At 38.9% G+C, this 17,228-nt stretch overlaps 1 protein-coding gene across 22 annotated transcripts in view; it reads right to left on the minus strand.

The window, feature by feature from the left end:
* The window catches only part of adgrb2 (adhesion G protein-coupled receptor B2), a 288,153-nt gene that overhangs the window by 110,590 nt on the left and 160,335 nt on the right, over window positions 1–17,228 (minus strand). For all 22 annotated transcript variants that reach the window (XR_009061842.1, XR_009061841.1, XM_057827325.1 and 19 more), the window contains 2 exons: window positions 3,188–3,275; window positions 1,175–1,277 (listed from right to left, as the gene is read on the minus strand). Coding sequence is in view for 20 of the 22 variants with exons in the window: in XM_057827325.1 (XP_057683308.1) it covers window positions 1,175–1,277; window positions 3,188–3,275 (191 nt within the window). In the remaining 2 variants the exon portion in view is untranslated. The remainder of the gene's footprint in view (window positions 1–1,174; window positions 1,278–3,187; window positions 3,276–17,228) is intronic.

The following is a 17,228-nucleotide window of genomic DNA, read 5'->3' on the forward strand; positions in this document are numbered from 1 at the left end:
CTGAACTCTTGACGTCGTCTTTGATGGAAGGCCACTCCTTGGGAGAGAAGCAACAGTGCCAAATTCTCTCCATTTATAGACAACTTATTCGACTGTCAACTGATGAACATCCAGACTTTTAGAGGTGGTTTTGTATCCTTTCCCAGCTTTATACAAATCCTTGATCACAGGTCTTTAGACGGCTCTTTTGATCAAGCCATGATGCCCATCAGAAAATGCTTCTCATCAAGACAATTCTGACCAGTTGTGTGTTTTATAGTGAGCAGGGCAGCTTTAAACCACTCATCAGTCATCGGGCACACACCTGACTTAAATGGTTTGGTTAAAATCGGTTTCAATTGCTCTTGAAGTCTCCTTAGGCAGATGGTTCACTTACTTATTTTTCCCCCTTCTGTCATTGTTTGCATGCTATCCTTATTCAAATATGAAAACCTATCAATATTTGGGTGGTTTTAGTTAAAGCAGACAGTTTTTTCATCAGTGTGACTTTAACAAAGATTAGATCACTATTGATGGTGATTTTATGCAGAAATGAGAGAAATTCCAAAAGGTTCAGATACTTTTTCATACCACTGTAAGCCCGATGCAAATATGGATAACTCTCTAATTGGTATATTCCATCAAATGAGTGTCCTGGTTGATAGTGCAAAATATTCAGGGAGTTCACATTTATGTGTATGTGTACTGTGCAGATTTAAAAAACTATCAATGATTCAGACATTAATATTTATTTTTGGGATTATGTATCCACCTTTTCACCCTAGTCCAGTGTAATGAAACTGACAGTTTATTGAGGTTGCCAGCCTGCAGTCATGCCCACTAAAAAGCACAGTGGTGAGTCATTTATAATAACGTATTTCAATGCAGTATAAACTCAATAGGTACCAAGAGACTCTGCAATATAAGAATGTCAAAAAGGTCTGGGTTTATTTGGGCCTTACACTGAGCACTATGGCACTTTATAGCATGCAGCATTGTCCGCTCAGCATACACAAGTTGGAGTATTTCATTTATACGCAAATCTTCACTTTGGTCAAATGCTTTTAAAAATGTTTTTAACACCGTAAAGTTGTGTGAGTGTGTGGATGAAAGGCCAAATAGTAGAAAAATAACTTGAGACACCCTGCTAAGTGTGAACAAGACTTCATTCTGAATAGAGTTGGAATTGACTTACATTGAAAAGTGTAGCAAGCTCCACCACAACTACGGGATCACGTGGTTCCAATTCTGGTCGGATTGTCACCGTGAGGATCTTGGAGTTAAGTACAGCAGGTTGGCTGGAAAAGATTGTACTAATTTAGATTGCGATTATAATCCTATTTACATGATAGGGATTTCTTTGTGTCAATCGGAAACCATCAGTCAGAACGAACCAAATTCACGTGTGGAGTCCCTCAAGGGTCAATTCTTGGACCACTCTTATTTAACATCTATATGCTTCCCTTAGCTCAGATAATGGAACAATATGACATTTCCACAACTGTACATTTCTGTGTCCCCACATGATTATAGTTCCTTAGTCTCCCTGAGTAAATGCATTCATCAAATCAATGAATGGATGTGCCAGAATTTTCTCCAGTTAAATTTGGAGATGACAGAGGTGATCATTTTTTGGCCAAAAAAGGAAAGGTTAAAGATAAGCAAGCAACTTAGCTAATGTCACTTACAGCTACAAATCAAGTCAGAAACCTTGGTGTAATTATTGACTCAGACCTAAAATTTGATAGCCATCTAAAGTCCGTCACTAAATCCGCTTATTACCACCTAAAAAATATAACCAGAATTAAGGGGCTTCTGACTCAACAAGACATGGAAAAACTTATGCATGCATTCATTTTCAGCAGAATGGACTATTGCAACGGTATATTTACGGGTGTTGCTAAAAAATCAGTCAGGAAGATGCAGCTAGTACAGAATGCTGCAGCCAGAGTCCTCACAAATACAAGGAAGCTGGACCACATTACACCGGTTTTGAAATTGCTACACTGGCTTCCAGTGAGTCAAAGGATAGACAATAAAATACTACTGCTCTTCTACAAAACACTTAATGGCCTTGGACCAAAATACATGCTTGATTTGTTAGATTCCTATGAGACATCTAGACCCCTAAGGTCGTCTGGAACCAGTCTTCTGCATGTTCCAAGAACAAGAACCAAGCAGGGTGAGGCAGCATTTAGTTATTATGCTCCTCACCTCTGGAACAAGTTACCTGAACGTCTGAAATATGCTCAAACTGTTAGCTCTTTTAAATCAGGGCTAAAAACACTTTTGTTTAGCACTGCATATCCATAACTGTCTATATATTTCAATCTACTTGCTTTCTATTCCTCTTGTGCTTATCTCCATTGCTGATTTCAATTATTATTAGTAGTAGTAGTAGCAGTTGTTTTTGTTTTATTTTTATTTATTTATTTTTATTCTCTTTGTTATTAAATCCAATTTTTATGTATAATTTTATTTCCGATTTTGATTGTCTTGGTTTTTACGTTGTATTGATTTAAATGTGATTTTTATGATCTTCATGTAATATAAAGCACTTTGAATTGCCTTGTGTTGAATTGTGCTATATAAATAAATTTGCCTTGCCTTGCCTTATAAGGTAGCTACATGTAAAGAATGTCAACATTCATGACACAGAATGACAAATTGGAGAAAAGATGCAAGGACATTCTTGACATATTGTTCAACGAACAAATTGTTTGTCACTGATGGTGGTTTGACCACAAAAAAATAAAAAAATAAAAATACCCCTAACATAAAATCTCACTAACGCAACTTGCTGAAATGTTTTCTCCTGATGAAAGTTATGTATAATCATTTCAAAACTTAATACATATTTCATACCCAGTGGTAAAAACAAAGGCATCAAGGAAAATTGATTTTTGTAGATCTAAAACATTTGTCTATACAGATGCAAGTAGGGAATATGAGATACAGAGAGAATATACAAGGAAAGACAGATGAAGATTTTGTGCTTGGAATTAGATAGGGAAGAAAAGGCAGAGGAAAGGCCAAATAGAAAGATATTGACAAATACAAAGCAAGTGGTAGATGATGACATTGACAAGTAAGGAAAAAAAACAAAAAACAAAAAATAAGTTTAGAATGGGAATAAAAAAAAATAAAAATAATACTGTACATGGCATGCTTGTGAATTAGTTTTGGTCATCTAATGAGGACTACTCACAGGGGTGCAGGCAAAATATTGCCCAATGTCCGGTACAAGATGGCTCCAATGACATAATACATAGTTGACTCTGAATCTGTTTCCGCCTCTGAAACATACAATGTTATGCAGCCTATTAGTCAAATATAGGGAACACCTTTACTACAACTCTAAACACTATAAGCATCCACTTTTTCACAATATTGATCCGTTTTACTCTGCAATTGTGCATGTCAAGTGCAGTTCATTTAAAGTATCTTCAGCAAGTTTGCATATAATACCAACACATCCGTGAACCTTTTCATCTGAGGGGTTGAAGAAAAGTGTTGGTATTGTAAATAGTAGGCTATATGATTATTATTATATTTATTATTACTAGTCTCACAGTCAAGCAGTTAATAATATTCTTTCTGTTTGGAATTTGTGAGTTTTTAGGGTAAGTTAAATTAGATTATTTGGCGACTAGTTTGTGAATGACTGTAAATTACTGTCTGTGTACACACTTACGCCTGCAGTTGACTAGCGAACAGGCCTGGGTGTCCACAGTGTTTTTCAACCGGTGTGACGCGGCACACTAGTGTGCCGTGAGAGATCGTCAGGTGTGCCGCGAGAAATTATCTAGCGAGTTAGGAAAGGAGTCGGAGGCGGAGTATCAAACCACGGAGCTAATTCACGTTTATTTGACATTTGTGCTGCAACAACTGTTAGCAGTAAAACTCTGAGATGCAAGCCGCGGGAGATAACAATTTCCGGCTGTTCCCTTAACAAACTAAATCCCCCCGGGAACTATGCAAAGTGCCAACATCAGTTCCGCCGGTGAATTCTGTTAACACCCGCTACAATATGTTTGAAATGTCCGTAACTGTGTACGGGCCCTTGAAGGGGCCATCAGACTGCAGAGTGGTGACGTAGCATGACGCAAGCAAGGAGGGGGGAAGAACGGCGTGAGAACGAAGTTCGCGGTCGCATGTTGCGGATGCCGCTGTTATTTTATTATTTTCCATTGTTGCCACAATAAATTGGGAAAGTCATCACCGACTCATCTCCTTTCTATTTCCCCATTCAGGGCTATTACAATATTGCATATTACTATTTCAGTAATTTCTGGACTATTGGGTGCCCCTGATTACAAGCCTCAACCAGTACATTTTTAAAGGAAAAAACATTTTGTACATACATAAGCCTCTACTGGCTATAAGCCGCGTGAGCCCACTTAGTAACATGAGATATTGACAAAGAAATACACACAGTTTTCAAAATTTTAATAACGCACCTTAACTTTTCGTTCCAAACAGCGCCAGCAAACACGGCAGTTATATAGCAGTGTCACGGAAGTTACATAGCATCAGCACGGCGGTACAGCACAAATTGGGCTGGTTATTAAAAACATAAAAGTCTTTGTTGGCAATCTTCATCTTCCTCCTGTACGCTCAAACCATGGAAGTCTTCAACGTCAGTGTCGGATATGAAGACGCTCAGATACACTTCGCCACGCACTTACTCAGTCTCTCCTTCGCCTTCAATGTCTCCCATAATGAGGCAAATGCAATCCTGAGCCCTTGCTGTCCTCTTCGGCTGTCCTCTTCGAAACCCGTTGGTGATGGCGGACGTCTTTCACACTGATTCACGCTGCCAGGCTCCCCCGGCATACCTGTGCAATAGCTGCTCTTCGCATGAGGCGAGTCGTCAAAACTTCCCATACAACTCGGATGGCCAATTTAATTTTTTCTAGCGTTCTCCATGATGCAGATCTGCCAATTCTACTCATGCACAAAGACGAGGGTCCGCCACCTCTATTCATGCACAACGTACAAAGTTAAACCACCAGTCATAGTGCAAACAAGCGCCTTCCTCGACACTTATATTCCACGTGTCTCACTCCCATATTCCATGCTCGAGCGCCCCGGGCGGCCGTCAGAAAATTGCACAAATTGGCCGCATCATTGCACACGCCGCAGGATCCAAAATGAGGGAAAAAAGTAGCGGCTTGTAATCCGGAAATTACGGTACATATCCGCCCAACGACGTACAAAAAACGTCGTCGGGCTGATATGCAGTAAGAAGGAAGGAAGGAGTAGGTAGAAAGTTCGACGTATTGATCGTGTCGCGTTCAAAAACTGCTCGGATTTCTAGGCATTAACGACCTTGCTGTCCGCGACAATGTGGACCCCAGCACGTCTACTGCACATCATTTGGTTAGACTCGTCATGTGTCGATATACTCGAAAGTGTCCTTTCTATTATATCCATATGTGACGACCATCAATCCTCCCCCTGTGTTTCATTCCAACACATTGTTGAGAACAGCAAGGTGGCTAATGGCTAAAAATCCGAGCAGTTCTTGAATGCGACACGAGCAGCAATCCAACAACAATGCCATGGTGCCAAGCAAGTTTAAACATCATCTCCAAACGAAACACCCGTCGCTTCAAAACAAGTCGATGGATTATTTTGTTCGCCTTTGTGAAAACACAGAGAAGCAGGCAACTTTTTTTGATAAAAACTACAAAGGTAAATGAGAAAGCCCTCAAAGCCATTTACCTTGTTGCTAAATCCAAAGAGTGGTGTTGTAATGGTTTGGTTGAAAGTGTCTGCATTTAGTTTTATTGATTAGGTGGATACACTGCCCTCTATAGTGGCTAGAGGTGTGCCAATCAATCAATTATTAGATTCATAGAGATTCAACATGTGACGATTCGATTACGACACATATAGGTTAAAAAATGATGATTTTCCCTAATAAATTAGTGACAGCCGCTAGTAGCGGAACGAAATTCATGACATGTCAGCCGCCAGCACACCTTAAGGGACACACAAGGTTACGATGGCTGCAGCTGAAGTTACTAAGCGAGAGACTAATCCTGTTCGAAAGACTCGAAAATAAATTTGTGTATGAGACAGGCAGGCCCGGCGGTCACACTTCTGTGAGTAACTTATTAGAGCGAGAGGGTAAGAGATAGTCCGTTGCTCCTTGCCTTTCAGTTGTCCAGGAGTAGGTTCAAGTCGTGTTAATTGGAAAACATCCCTAGTGTGAAGTCCCGTGTGCGTCTATAAGAGGTGAGTACACGAACCCTCTTGTACTGTTTAGACTTTAGTGTTGTTGTTTCTGAGATGTGACTAGTTAGCGCCGAGCGCTATGCTAATTAGCAAATTCGCTAATGTGTACTTCCATGTCCATTTGTGCGTTACTTGTTGGTGTACAAAAGTTACTCCGGATGCAGAACGTGTAAAACCAGGATTAAGTACAGCAGTAACACTACAAACATGCAAATTAGTACAGAAATCTTTGAAAACAACGTATATTAAAAGTTAAGTCATATTTCTAAAAACACTGTTTCCAGAAAATGTGGAATTCATTCCACCAGTGTAAATTTTATTGTATTGTTGAGAAAAATAAGTACTGCCTTGAAACGGCTATTTTTTGGCACATTCTTGTGAAAAAGAGCATCTTAAGGTCAGCTGTGTGTTGTATAGGCATGTTGAGAAATAAGAACTGCCTTTAAAATGGTTAATGCTTTTGCACTTTCTTATTAAAAAAAAAAAAAAAAAAAAAAAAAAGCAGCTTAAGGGCAGCTTTTTGTTGTATGGGCATGTTTCCTTCATTCCAGTTGAATCATTAGGATATTTTAAATACATAAATAAATAATGGACATACATTTGTTTAGCTACTTTATTAATAATGTATGATGCATCGACAATCGTGATAATTGTGATAACTGAACATCGTCAATACCGTCAACGTTCAATAATCGAATCGTAGCACCCTGGATCGTAATCAAATCGAATCGTGGGGTGCATTAGATGGCTCACCCTTAATAGTGGCAACAATGCATATGACATCTCATCTAACATGGCTGGATCCAGCTGCTCGCTGTGAAGACCAGCAAAAGTTTTTGTTTGAGCTAATATGATTGTTTATGTAGTTGTAATTTAGCTTAGATGTATATTTAGCAGTTTTTGTGGGAATATGTGTTTGAACGATTTGTTAAGAGCATTGAGAGAAAAAAACTTAGCATTTTATTGCATTTAAGCTACTGGACTTTCGGTTTGGTCCGGACTAAACAGGGCAGGTGTGAATTAATCGTAAACACAAAGCCAAACACAGTGCATTCCAATTCCATCGAGCACCTAAATGGTACTTACTGAAAGCCAATGTTTGTTTTGTTGTTTTGCTATTGCTCAAATCCTTCCCAAAACTGGCCCTCTCAATGTGCACTGCTGTTATTTCCAATTTTAAGCTTTTTCATCCATCAAAGCCTCTTGCTTTATGACAATCCCTTCAGCGTTATATCACAAATAAGTATGCCCTAGCAAGGACAACTTGTATTCTTCTGTAAATGTCATTTTGTCTCTGGTGAGAGGGAGGGGTTGAGCGAAAGAAGCATACTACAAAAGTAAAAGTTCACACACATGGATGCCTTGCCTTATCTGCCCTTCTCGGGAAAAAAAAACAGTCGAAAAGTGAATTGGGTGGTATTATTGTTTTCTTTGGTACCGGTAGCTATGGCTGATGTGAAAAATCTAAAGCAGACGTCAAACGACAAAATTAAAATGAGAAAGACAGGGAGAAGGAACAAGAAATCATAAAAACAGAACTGTGGCAGAAAAGAATATACTTACTGGATGGTCCCATTTTCTGTATTATAGGTATAGAACAGAACAGTTTTCACTAGATCACTGCACAAAATTTTAGAATTGTAGGTAGGTAGGTGGAAAGAGAGGGTCAAGTTTCCCAATGAGCTTAATTGTCACACACAATGAGCTTATAATATTATCCCAAACAACACAGTAGCTATTTTTAACCTTTTTAGCAAGCAGACTGGCTGATTAGCTAGAAGACAGCTCTAATTCTAAATACAAACACGAAAAACAAATTATTCTCTTGGCTCACAAAAGCCATGTCTGATTTTCATTTGTTAATTTTACATATCATTTAAGTACGACTTCCTCATTTTGTTAGTCTCTTGTTATTTCGCTTACCATTATGGATTTTTCTTGCTTTAAGTGAAGAGGAACAACAATTTGGCACGTGCATCTCCCAGATGTGAGAGATTCAGTTGAAGAACAATCCGAGCTTCTGCTCAGTGAGGCGATTTATTAACCTATCAATAAGATGCATGGATGTGTGCCGAGCGGGTGCACATCCTCACACACACGAAGTGTGTAGACATTTACAAGCATGTTCTAGCTTTCCAATGCAGGTAGGTGTTCATAGGGAGTTAAATGAAGCAAACAAAATTGATTGCATACAACTCAAACCTCATATTATGACCTGCCAATGGAAAAATACCTTGTTCCCACTGTAGAAAAATAATGAACTGTCCTCCGATAAATCCAAGTCTAAGTACATTTGCATATTGTTGTCACCATCAATAAGTAAAACCTTAAATATTCTTTGTGAAGGAGGTGGTTGTTGGGGGGACCAATCATTGTCCTTTGGGCGACAGTCAGCATTTTTTTTTTTTTTTTTTTTTTTTGTGATATGTGACTGCCAGCTGGTAAACAATGGTTGCCCCAGAGGAGATAAACTTGGATGCTGCCATAGCGAGGATGTACTGTATCAACCAAGCGACATTTCTCTTTGAGGAAGGGCTATGAAAAGCACTTAAGGCTTCTCTTTAAAGAATGAGTCGTACTCTGGCTGCTTTTCAATGTTACACCAAGTAGTTTGCTCTTGTACTTGAGTGAATTCATCCAATTTTCCAAACAGTTCCTATCGGGTGTCTAAATATTGGTTAATAAAAAAGTGGTTTTAGATTAGTGTTATTCAGTTAATAATAATGTAGAAAAATAAATCTATTACCAGAGTATCTACAGCATTTTTAAGCATAGGGGAGACTGTGCAATGTGGGACATTTTTAACATTTGCTCTCCTCCAAGCAAGCTAAAACAACATTTCATTTAAGTGTACAAATTTCCAATTAAATTTCCAATTAATTTAGGAAAAATTAAAGGGGTGAAGTGAATCAACGAGGTGTAACCTGATGCAGTTACTTTTTCTTAATATGAAAAATCATAATAGCAAATGTTGTGAAAGTAGACTCTTAACAGGTGGCTTGTCAACAACACAATTCAGAATGAATGTCAGAATAGTAACAGCATCCTCGGGTTTGGTCGATTAAATGCATTTTTTGAAACACCTGAACGCAACTCAGGATCGTTAGGATCTGTTTCCTGGATCATTTCTGTCATCTTCAAAACTCTCTTCACCAGAAAAGTAACAATACAATTACATACAATACAATACAATAATACAATTTTCTTTTTGGTTGCGTTCTTTTTCTGCTTTGCCCATATCATTTGCCTCACTTTACTCCATCGCCAGGGATGCGTGAATTGAGGTGCTGAGGGTGCTACAGCACCCTCTGGTGTTGGGGAGAAAAAAAAGTGCTTTGGTGGATTTGGGGGGGGCAAAAATACATAGTCATAACTGTCAAGTTGTATGGTTTCGGCGGAATTTGTACAAGTGAGCACTGATTTTTAAAATGTGTACAGCGTACGTTCAAAATCTGTACGTTTTTCGTGCATTACGTTTTTTGTCTCTGTTCGGATTTTGTCACCGTTTCGGCAACGAGACAATGTGCGTTCTTCGTTGGTTGAATGACGCGAGAAAGAAGAGCGGGAGTGGGAAGGAGGGAAGAGTTTTGTGACACGGTTGCAAATGAGATGCTAGGCTAGATGGCTCCAATATTTCCTGAGTGTAGCCAACAGTCTACAATCTACGTCCAATTGACGCTACACTAGATATCATATGCATATAGAACTAGATGCAAAATGACAGACTCTGCAGCGTTAGTGAACAACCTCCATCTTAAAGCAGTAGACTTCTCAGAAAGGCTCTGTTGTAGTGAATCTTCCTAGCGAACCTAAGTAACTTTTTATCTAAAATACTCCTAAATCGGCAACATCTTATCTTTAAATGATGAAACATTTTTAAAACTTTCACATGTCATAAGTAGACAGAAGGGAACTAATGCAAAAACGGGTGAAATTTTAATAACTTTAACGATTGATTCACAACAACTGTAAAATTGTAACTGTAATTAATTACTTTTTCAAAAGTAAGATTACACTGGTCATAAAGATGCAGTCTGCAGAATGAAAAGTGATGAAAGCGGAGATTTTATTTAGCCAATTTCTTGCCGAACACAACTTGCCTGCAACTATTGCTGATCACTTCTCAGAATCATCAAAAGTAATGTTCCCTGACTCAAAAATTGCATCGGTAAGTTAAATTTATAATGGACACACTAACGAACTACCTTCAAGTCAAACTGAATTGCGAGCTGAAGTGCCATGAAATGCAGCCATCAAAAGACATGATAGAAATTGTCAAGAGTGCTACATAAAATTACAGTGCCTTGCAAAGTATTCGGCCCCCTTGAACCTTGCAACCTTTCGCCACATTTCAGGCTTCAAACATAAAGATATAAAATTCTAATTTTTTGTCAAGAATCAACAACAAGTGGGACACAATCGTGAAGTGGAACAAAATTTATTGGATAATTTAAACTTTTTTAATAAATAAAAAACTGAAAAGTGGGGCATGCAATATTATTCGGCCCCCTTGCGTTAATACTTTGTAGCGCCACCTTTTGCTCCAATTACAGCTGCAAGTCGCTTGGGGTATGTTTCTATCAGTTTTGCACATCGAGAGACTGACATTCTTGCCCATTCTTCCTTGCAAAACAGCTCGAGCTCAGTGAGGTTGGATGGAGAGTGTTTGTGAACAGCAGTCTTCAGCTCTTTCCACAGATTCTCGATTGGATTCAGGTCTGGACTTTGACTTGGCCATTCTAACGCCTGGATACGTTTATTTTTGAACCATTCCATTGTAGATTTGACTTTATGTTTTGGATCATTGTCCTGTTGGAAGATAAATCTCCGTCCCAGTCTCAGGTCTTGTTCAGATACCAACAGGTTTTCTTCCAGAATGTTCCTGTATTTGGCTGCATCCATCTTCCCGTCAATTTTAACCATCTTCCCTGTCCCTGCTGAAGAAAAGCAGGCCCAAACCATGATGCTGCCACCACCATGTTTGACAGTGGGGATGGTGTGTTCAGGGTGATGAGCTGTGTTGCTTTTACGCCAAACATATCGTTATGCATTGTGGCCAGAAAGTTCAATTTTGGTTTCATCTGACCAGAGCACCTTCTTCCACATGTTTGGTGTGTCTCCCAGGTGGCTTGTGGCAAACTTTAAACGAGACTCTTTATGGATATCTTTGAGAAATGGCTTTCTTCTTGCCACTCTTCCATAAAGGCCAGATTTGTGCAGTGTACGACTGATTGTTGTCCTATGGACAGACTCTCCCACCTCAGCTGTAGATCTCAGAGTGATCATGGGCCTCTTGGCTGCATCTCTGATCAGTTTTCTCCTTGTTTGAGAAGAAAGTTTGGAAGGACGGCCAGGTCTTGGTAGATTTGCAGTGGTCTGATGCTCCTTCCATTTCAATATGATGGCTTGCACAGTGCTCCTTGAGATGTTTAAAGCTTGGGAAATCTTTTTGTATCCAAATCCGGCTTTAAACTTCTCCACAACAGTATCTCGGACCTGCCTGGTGTGTTCCTTGGTTTTCATAATGCTCTCTGCACTTTAAACAGAACCCTGAGACTATCACAGAGCAGGTGCATTTATACGGAGACTGGATTACACACAGGTGGATTCTATTTATCATCATCGGTCATTAAGGACAACATTGGATCATTCAGAGATCCTCACTGAACTTCTGGAGTGATTTGCTGCACTGAAAGTAAAGGGGCCGAATAATATTGCACGCCCCACTTTTCAGTTTTTTATTTGTTAAAAAAGTTTAAATAATCCAATAAATGTTGTTCCACTTCACGATTGTGTCCACTTGTTGTTGATTCTTGACAAAAAAATTAAATTTCATATCTTTATGTTTGAAGCCTGAAATGTGGCGAAAGGTTGCAAGATTCAAGGGGGCCGAATACTTTTGCAAGGCACTGTATAACAACACTCACATTTAAATTTTAGTGATCCTGATGTAGCTGAAGATATTGTTCTTTGATTGCACCAGGTTATATCTGACCATATTACCAATAAGTTCATATTATTTAAAAAAATATGTTTGTTTCATATTGCATGCTATATAAATTGTTGTAAGTTTAGTCATCAATTTGTAAGGGCATACGTCACTATTTGTAAGATTGCCAACGGCCTCGGGTTGACAGGTATGAATAGCACATATTGAAACAATAGCGTATTTAACTTTAGGGATGACATATATATGTTGAAAAAGTTTGCTACCAGGTCACGTTGAATAAGACACTGTTTGTGAAAGGGGGGCTTTACACCGAGGCTTATTGGACCTTTTAGTTTTCAAATGTGTGTGTGTGTGTGTCATTGCGGCGTCTAGCTGCGAGGAATTGCATCATAATACAAGGACAATTTATTTCCAATACAAAAACTCAAACACACACTGTAGGTGAAATAGAATGCTGTCTTTGTAGTAGCCTAGAAGTTGTAGCACGCCTTGTATGGAGAAATCGCGTGTGCATGGCAAATTGGGCCGGCTGTTTTTGGATGGGAAAAATTAAAAAGGATCCTCAGCACCCCCAGCTGTGAGTGACTTCCAGCGCCCCTGTCCATCACCACAATTCTGTAAAAAAACAACCTCTCCTAGCAACATAGGCTAATCTTAAACTACTAGCATCATCACATGGTTTTATACGCTGTGAGTTCATCATCACATGGTTTTATACGCTGTGAGTTCATCAACATGGGGGATAAAATATTTTCGAGCTAAATCAATTTGCTTTGGCACAACAGCTGATTAAGTGCACAGAAAGAAAATTTACATGCAAAATTTTTTGAAAAATGTAGAAAAAACATCTTTACCAAAGTAGAATCTCTTCTTCATAGACAAGGTGAATCAGTAGGGGCTTGAAAACATGATATTTGCATGATCACAAATGTGCTCCTTCACTTAGATACAGGGGGTGTCTCACATTACACTATGTCTCATATTACCTCAGTCGCCCCTACATTAGGTAAGATGACGTTTAAAAAAAAAAAAAAAAAAAAAAACAGCAGCTGTGACTACCAGTCGAAAAGTCACTGTCATGACAAAACAAACAAACAAAAAAAGGGCTCAAACAGCTTTGTTCTTTTAGCCTTTCTAGAGCTGCAATTTGTTGAGCAATGTGGAGAGCAGTGTGAGACAGGAAGTCAGACTGTAATTTCCTGTGAGTCATTATCTTTTTTTTTGTGGGCTGTGTTTGGTAACCTGTCATTAAGCCTTTGACACTCAAATTAAATTTTAGTAACAGGAAAAACAGTACTTCAGAATTAAAAAAAAAAAAAAAAAAAAAAAAAAAAAAAGTTCATAAATATGAATTGATTCATTAGGTGATTAGCATTTATTTGTTGCAAACCCACGACACCTGCCTTGTGCTGCTAACTATTATACCCCTTTGTTTTCAATATTTAGTATGTCGATTTCGGTCATTATTGTATCCTTGTGGAATACAACCAATTACCTGGACGTACCACAGTTCTTTTTATTGAAAACACAGGTCACCATTTATGTTATGTATGTTAAGATTATAATATGTTCAAATGCCAGATGTTTTTTTTTCACAGTATGTTCAACTCCACACTCAACACAGATTTTGCATTAAAAAAACATAAAATGGACAGGACGTCCAGGGCACGCTTATGTGCAACCATACATTCATGCACAATAATGCGTTTTTCAACCGATAATTTCCTTCTCCTTCCAGCCTATAACCGATAATCTCAAGCAGATAATTCTATTAAAATATATATATATATATATATATAATTTAAAATTATACACAAGAGCAAATGTTACTGTGCAAAAATAAAATTTATTGCTACTTTTTCAACGTCAAATGTGAACAACTAGTAAATTCCAACATCTAAACAATGTTTATTAATTAATTGATATGAATAATACCGATAAAGTAAATATTCAATTGCACAAAAATGCCTTTAGGAAGGGTTGAGGCGCCTGCGCGGAATTGGACAAAACTGCATCGATTGTGCACATTTGGAGGCTAAATCAAGTACAGTTGTACCCCGACATACGTCATCAAATGTAAAATTTGACTCGCGATTTGTTTCTACATCCGACGACATGCTCGAAATACACCGATTTATGACAGCGCCGTAGTTTGTTGTCTCGCATGACGGACGCACGGCGGATTTTCTTGAGAGAAATCAACATGGGTTACAAGAATGTTAGTGCAGGTGGTGAAAAAAGGAAAAAGGTGATGCTTACCATTGAAATGAAGATGGAAATTATAGGAAAATATCAGCGTGGTGTGCGCGTCCGTGAACTGGCTCAATAATACGCCCTTAGAATGTCTATGATCTCGATGGTCCTCCTCCGACCTCCGTTCGCCAGTCTTTATAGGTTAAGGTGACAATTATTATTATTGTAACATCGCCAAAGAAATCACCGGTTTTGTCAGGTTTTATATCATTTATTTCAGAACTTGTGCAACACAACACGCCTACTGTCCGCCCAGGCTGATGCCAACAACATAACATGACAAGTGAAAGTAAAAACTCTAATGTACCTTTCTCACTCTGTTATGCTGGAGAGACTACGAGGTGCATTCAGGTACACGCAAAACATCTGCGCCACATTAGAACCTGATTCGTTACATTATTGCAGGTATCATTATTATTATTATTACTATTATTATATTATTATTCCAATATTTATTTATAATTTAATTGTTTTGCTCTGTGTAATTGCTAATTGCAATAGTACCAGCAGTATTTATTAAGGATTAAAGTGCGTACGACAGGAGAAAAAAAAAGTCTTAAATAGCATTATTATGTGAATTAGAATCATATTTTGAGACGATTAGACTATGTACAACAATTTAGCAAAGCGAGATGACGAGAAATTAGTATTTTAATCTGTCGGTTAGCGACGCCTACCATTATATGGCTCTAGCATCCCCAACAGGTGCGTGACGTCAGCAGAGTAATGATTTCATCTGATTTAGTATGCAGTCCATTGAGGGGGAATTATTCAGAACAGGAAAACGCGACGAAGAGGGCCACAAAATTTCATTGTTTCAGTCTCTCTACTCCAATATTTTTACAGGATATTCTTTTTATCCAAGTATTTTTCCCCAATAGCTAAATAAATGGCATGGTCATGACAAATAACAGTCTTGTGCTAAATGGAATATGAAATAATAAAAATGTATTTATTCAGGATGACATGGCAAAATGACTCCATAATGGTCAAAATTGTCAACTTCACCTTTACTGTCGCACCTCCCGAATGATATTTTGTGCCGCCTAAGTCGGCCTTATATCATTTCCCTTCCCCGGCTTCGGAGAATGTAAACAAACCAAGAGGTGTGACAGCTAGCCGACATGCTAACCTGAACCGAGTGATGTTTCAAAGTCTTTGAAGCGGAAAATCACACATAACTCGCCCGGATCATTTCACATGACGACTGGGTTGTCAGTTGTCTTCGTCGATCGGCAACCCGCCTGGCGGCGAACAAGTTAGAGCTCGTCGTTCCCCTGCTGAGGGCAGAGGGCTCATTTGCGGGGAAGCAGCTAGACAATGAACGGCGGACAAACCGGCCGACGTAGGAGGAGCATATAGCTGCCAAATGATTAACACGAATATGGCTAAATAATGCTTTACTACACGGCGAAGACGTAAACAGCGAGAGTCATTCGAGAGCGGGTGCAGTTGTTGTGCAGCTTTCATGGCATGGCAATGTGTATGAGGAGAGCTTTTTACACGCCCATCCATGATCAAACGTTAGTAGTCCTTTATTTAAAGAAAGTTTGGAGTGTTTACTTTTTAATCGTTGTATTTGCGACTTTTTTTAACAGAAAGTTGTTTTCTGATCAGTTGGAAAATTTGACAGAACACCAGGCACATGAAGAGGGCAATAAGCAGAGTATAGTACTCTCCCGGCGGGGGGATGTGCGACAAGTCGCCGCTCATCAGCCGAGGGGACAAGGAGCATGTCAGCCACAAAATGCAAGTCACCTACATATTAAAATGATCCCAGAATTTTACATAATACAGAACACAATGTTTACTCACTTCCTCGTAAGACCCATGGTCCCACAGTAGTAGGACTTGTTTTGGCCAATATCCACTGGTGAATGGGAACCTTTTGAAACCCCAAAAAGGCTCAGACGCCTCTCCCTCAAGTACAGCAAGATTTTTCTGCAGCCGTTTGGCTGGCGTGATGTGAAAAATAAATGAATTGAATGAAATAAATTTGTCCTTCTCATACAACAGTACGGCTGTATAGTGAAGAGGACTCCTTCTCCCCTACACGTCACAGCGCCCTCTTCCTCAATGCAAGACCGAAGCCGGAAGTCCGTCATTTTCGTAGCGCGGGATTCGAAAACATTGAATAAATATATCGATCGTTTCTTCACACATCCAAGTGGTTCATTTCATTCAGGAACATAAAACACCACGTGTATTATGAAATAAACATATTTTTTCGTGTCACAGGCACTTTAAGTGTAGGTTATCGGGCTGTGAAACGAATTAATGGGATTATAATGTATTCTTTAGTGAAAATCCTGCTCAACATACGACCATTTCAAATTACACACATGGTCCCAGAAAGAATTAACTTCGTATGTAGAAGTACCACTGTATATAATTATCAGTGTGACGTCATAATTGCAATTATCGGCTGATGATTATCAGTAATCGATATTATCATTAGAGGCGTGCGAAATTTCCGATTCTTAGATTATACGCGATTCGGCCGTGGAAGATTCGAGAACTATTCACAAACTTTCAAATTCCGATTATTGAATTATACCGGGTAAAGCGGAAGTAAAACACAGTCAGCGCGGTCTGGGGATGCAATGAGGAACGGACCGAGAGTAAATATCATGTTCAACTCATGCCGCTAGATTAAAAAAAAAAAACAATCATACCTGACTGCGGCCGACAGCCGCTACAAACAACGCCCGGTTGCTAGTTGCTACAAACAAACGGCTACAGTAGATATCATATATATGTAGAACTTGATGCAAAATGACAGACGACGGTGGTGGTAGAACAT

Source organism: Corythoichthys intestinalis, chromosome 22, assembly GCF_030265065.1.
Source record: "Corythoichthys intestinalis isolate RoL2023-P3 chromosome 22, ASM3026506v1, whole genome shotgun sequence".
Classification (NCBI taxonomy): Eukaryota; Metazoa; Chordata; class Actinopteri; order Syngnathiformes; family Syngnathidae; genus Corythoichthys; species Corythoichthys intestinalis.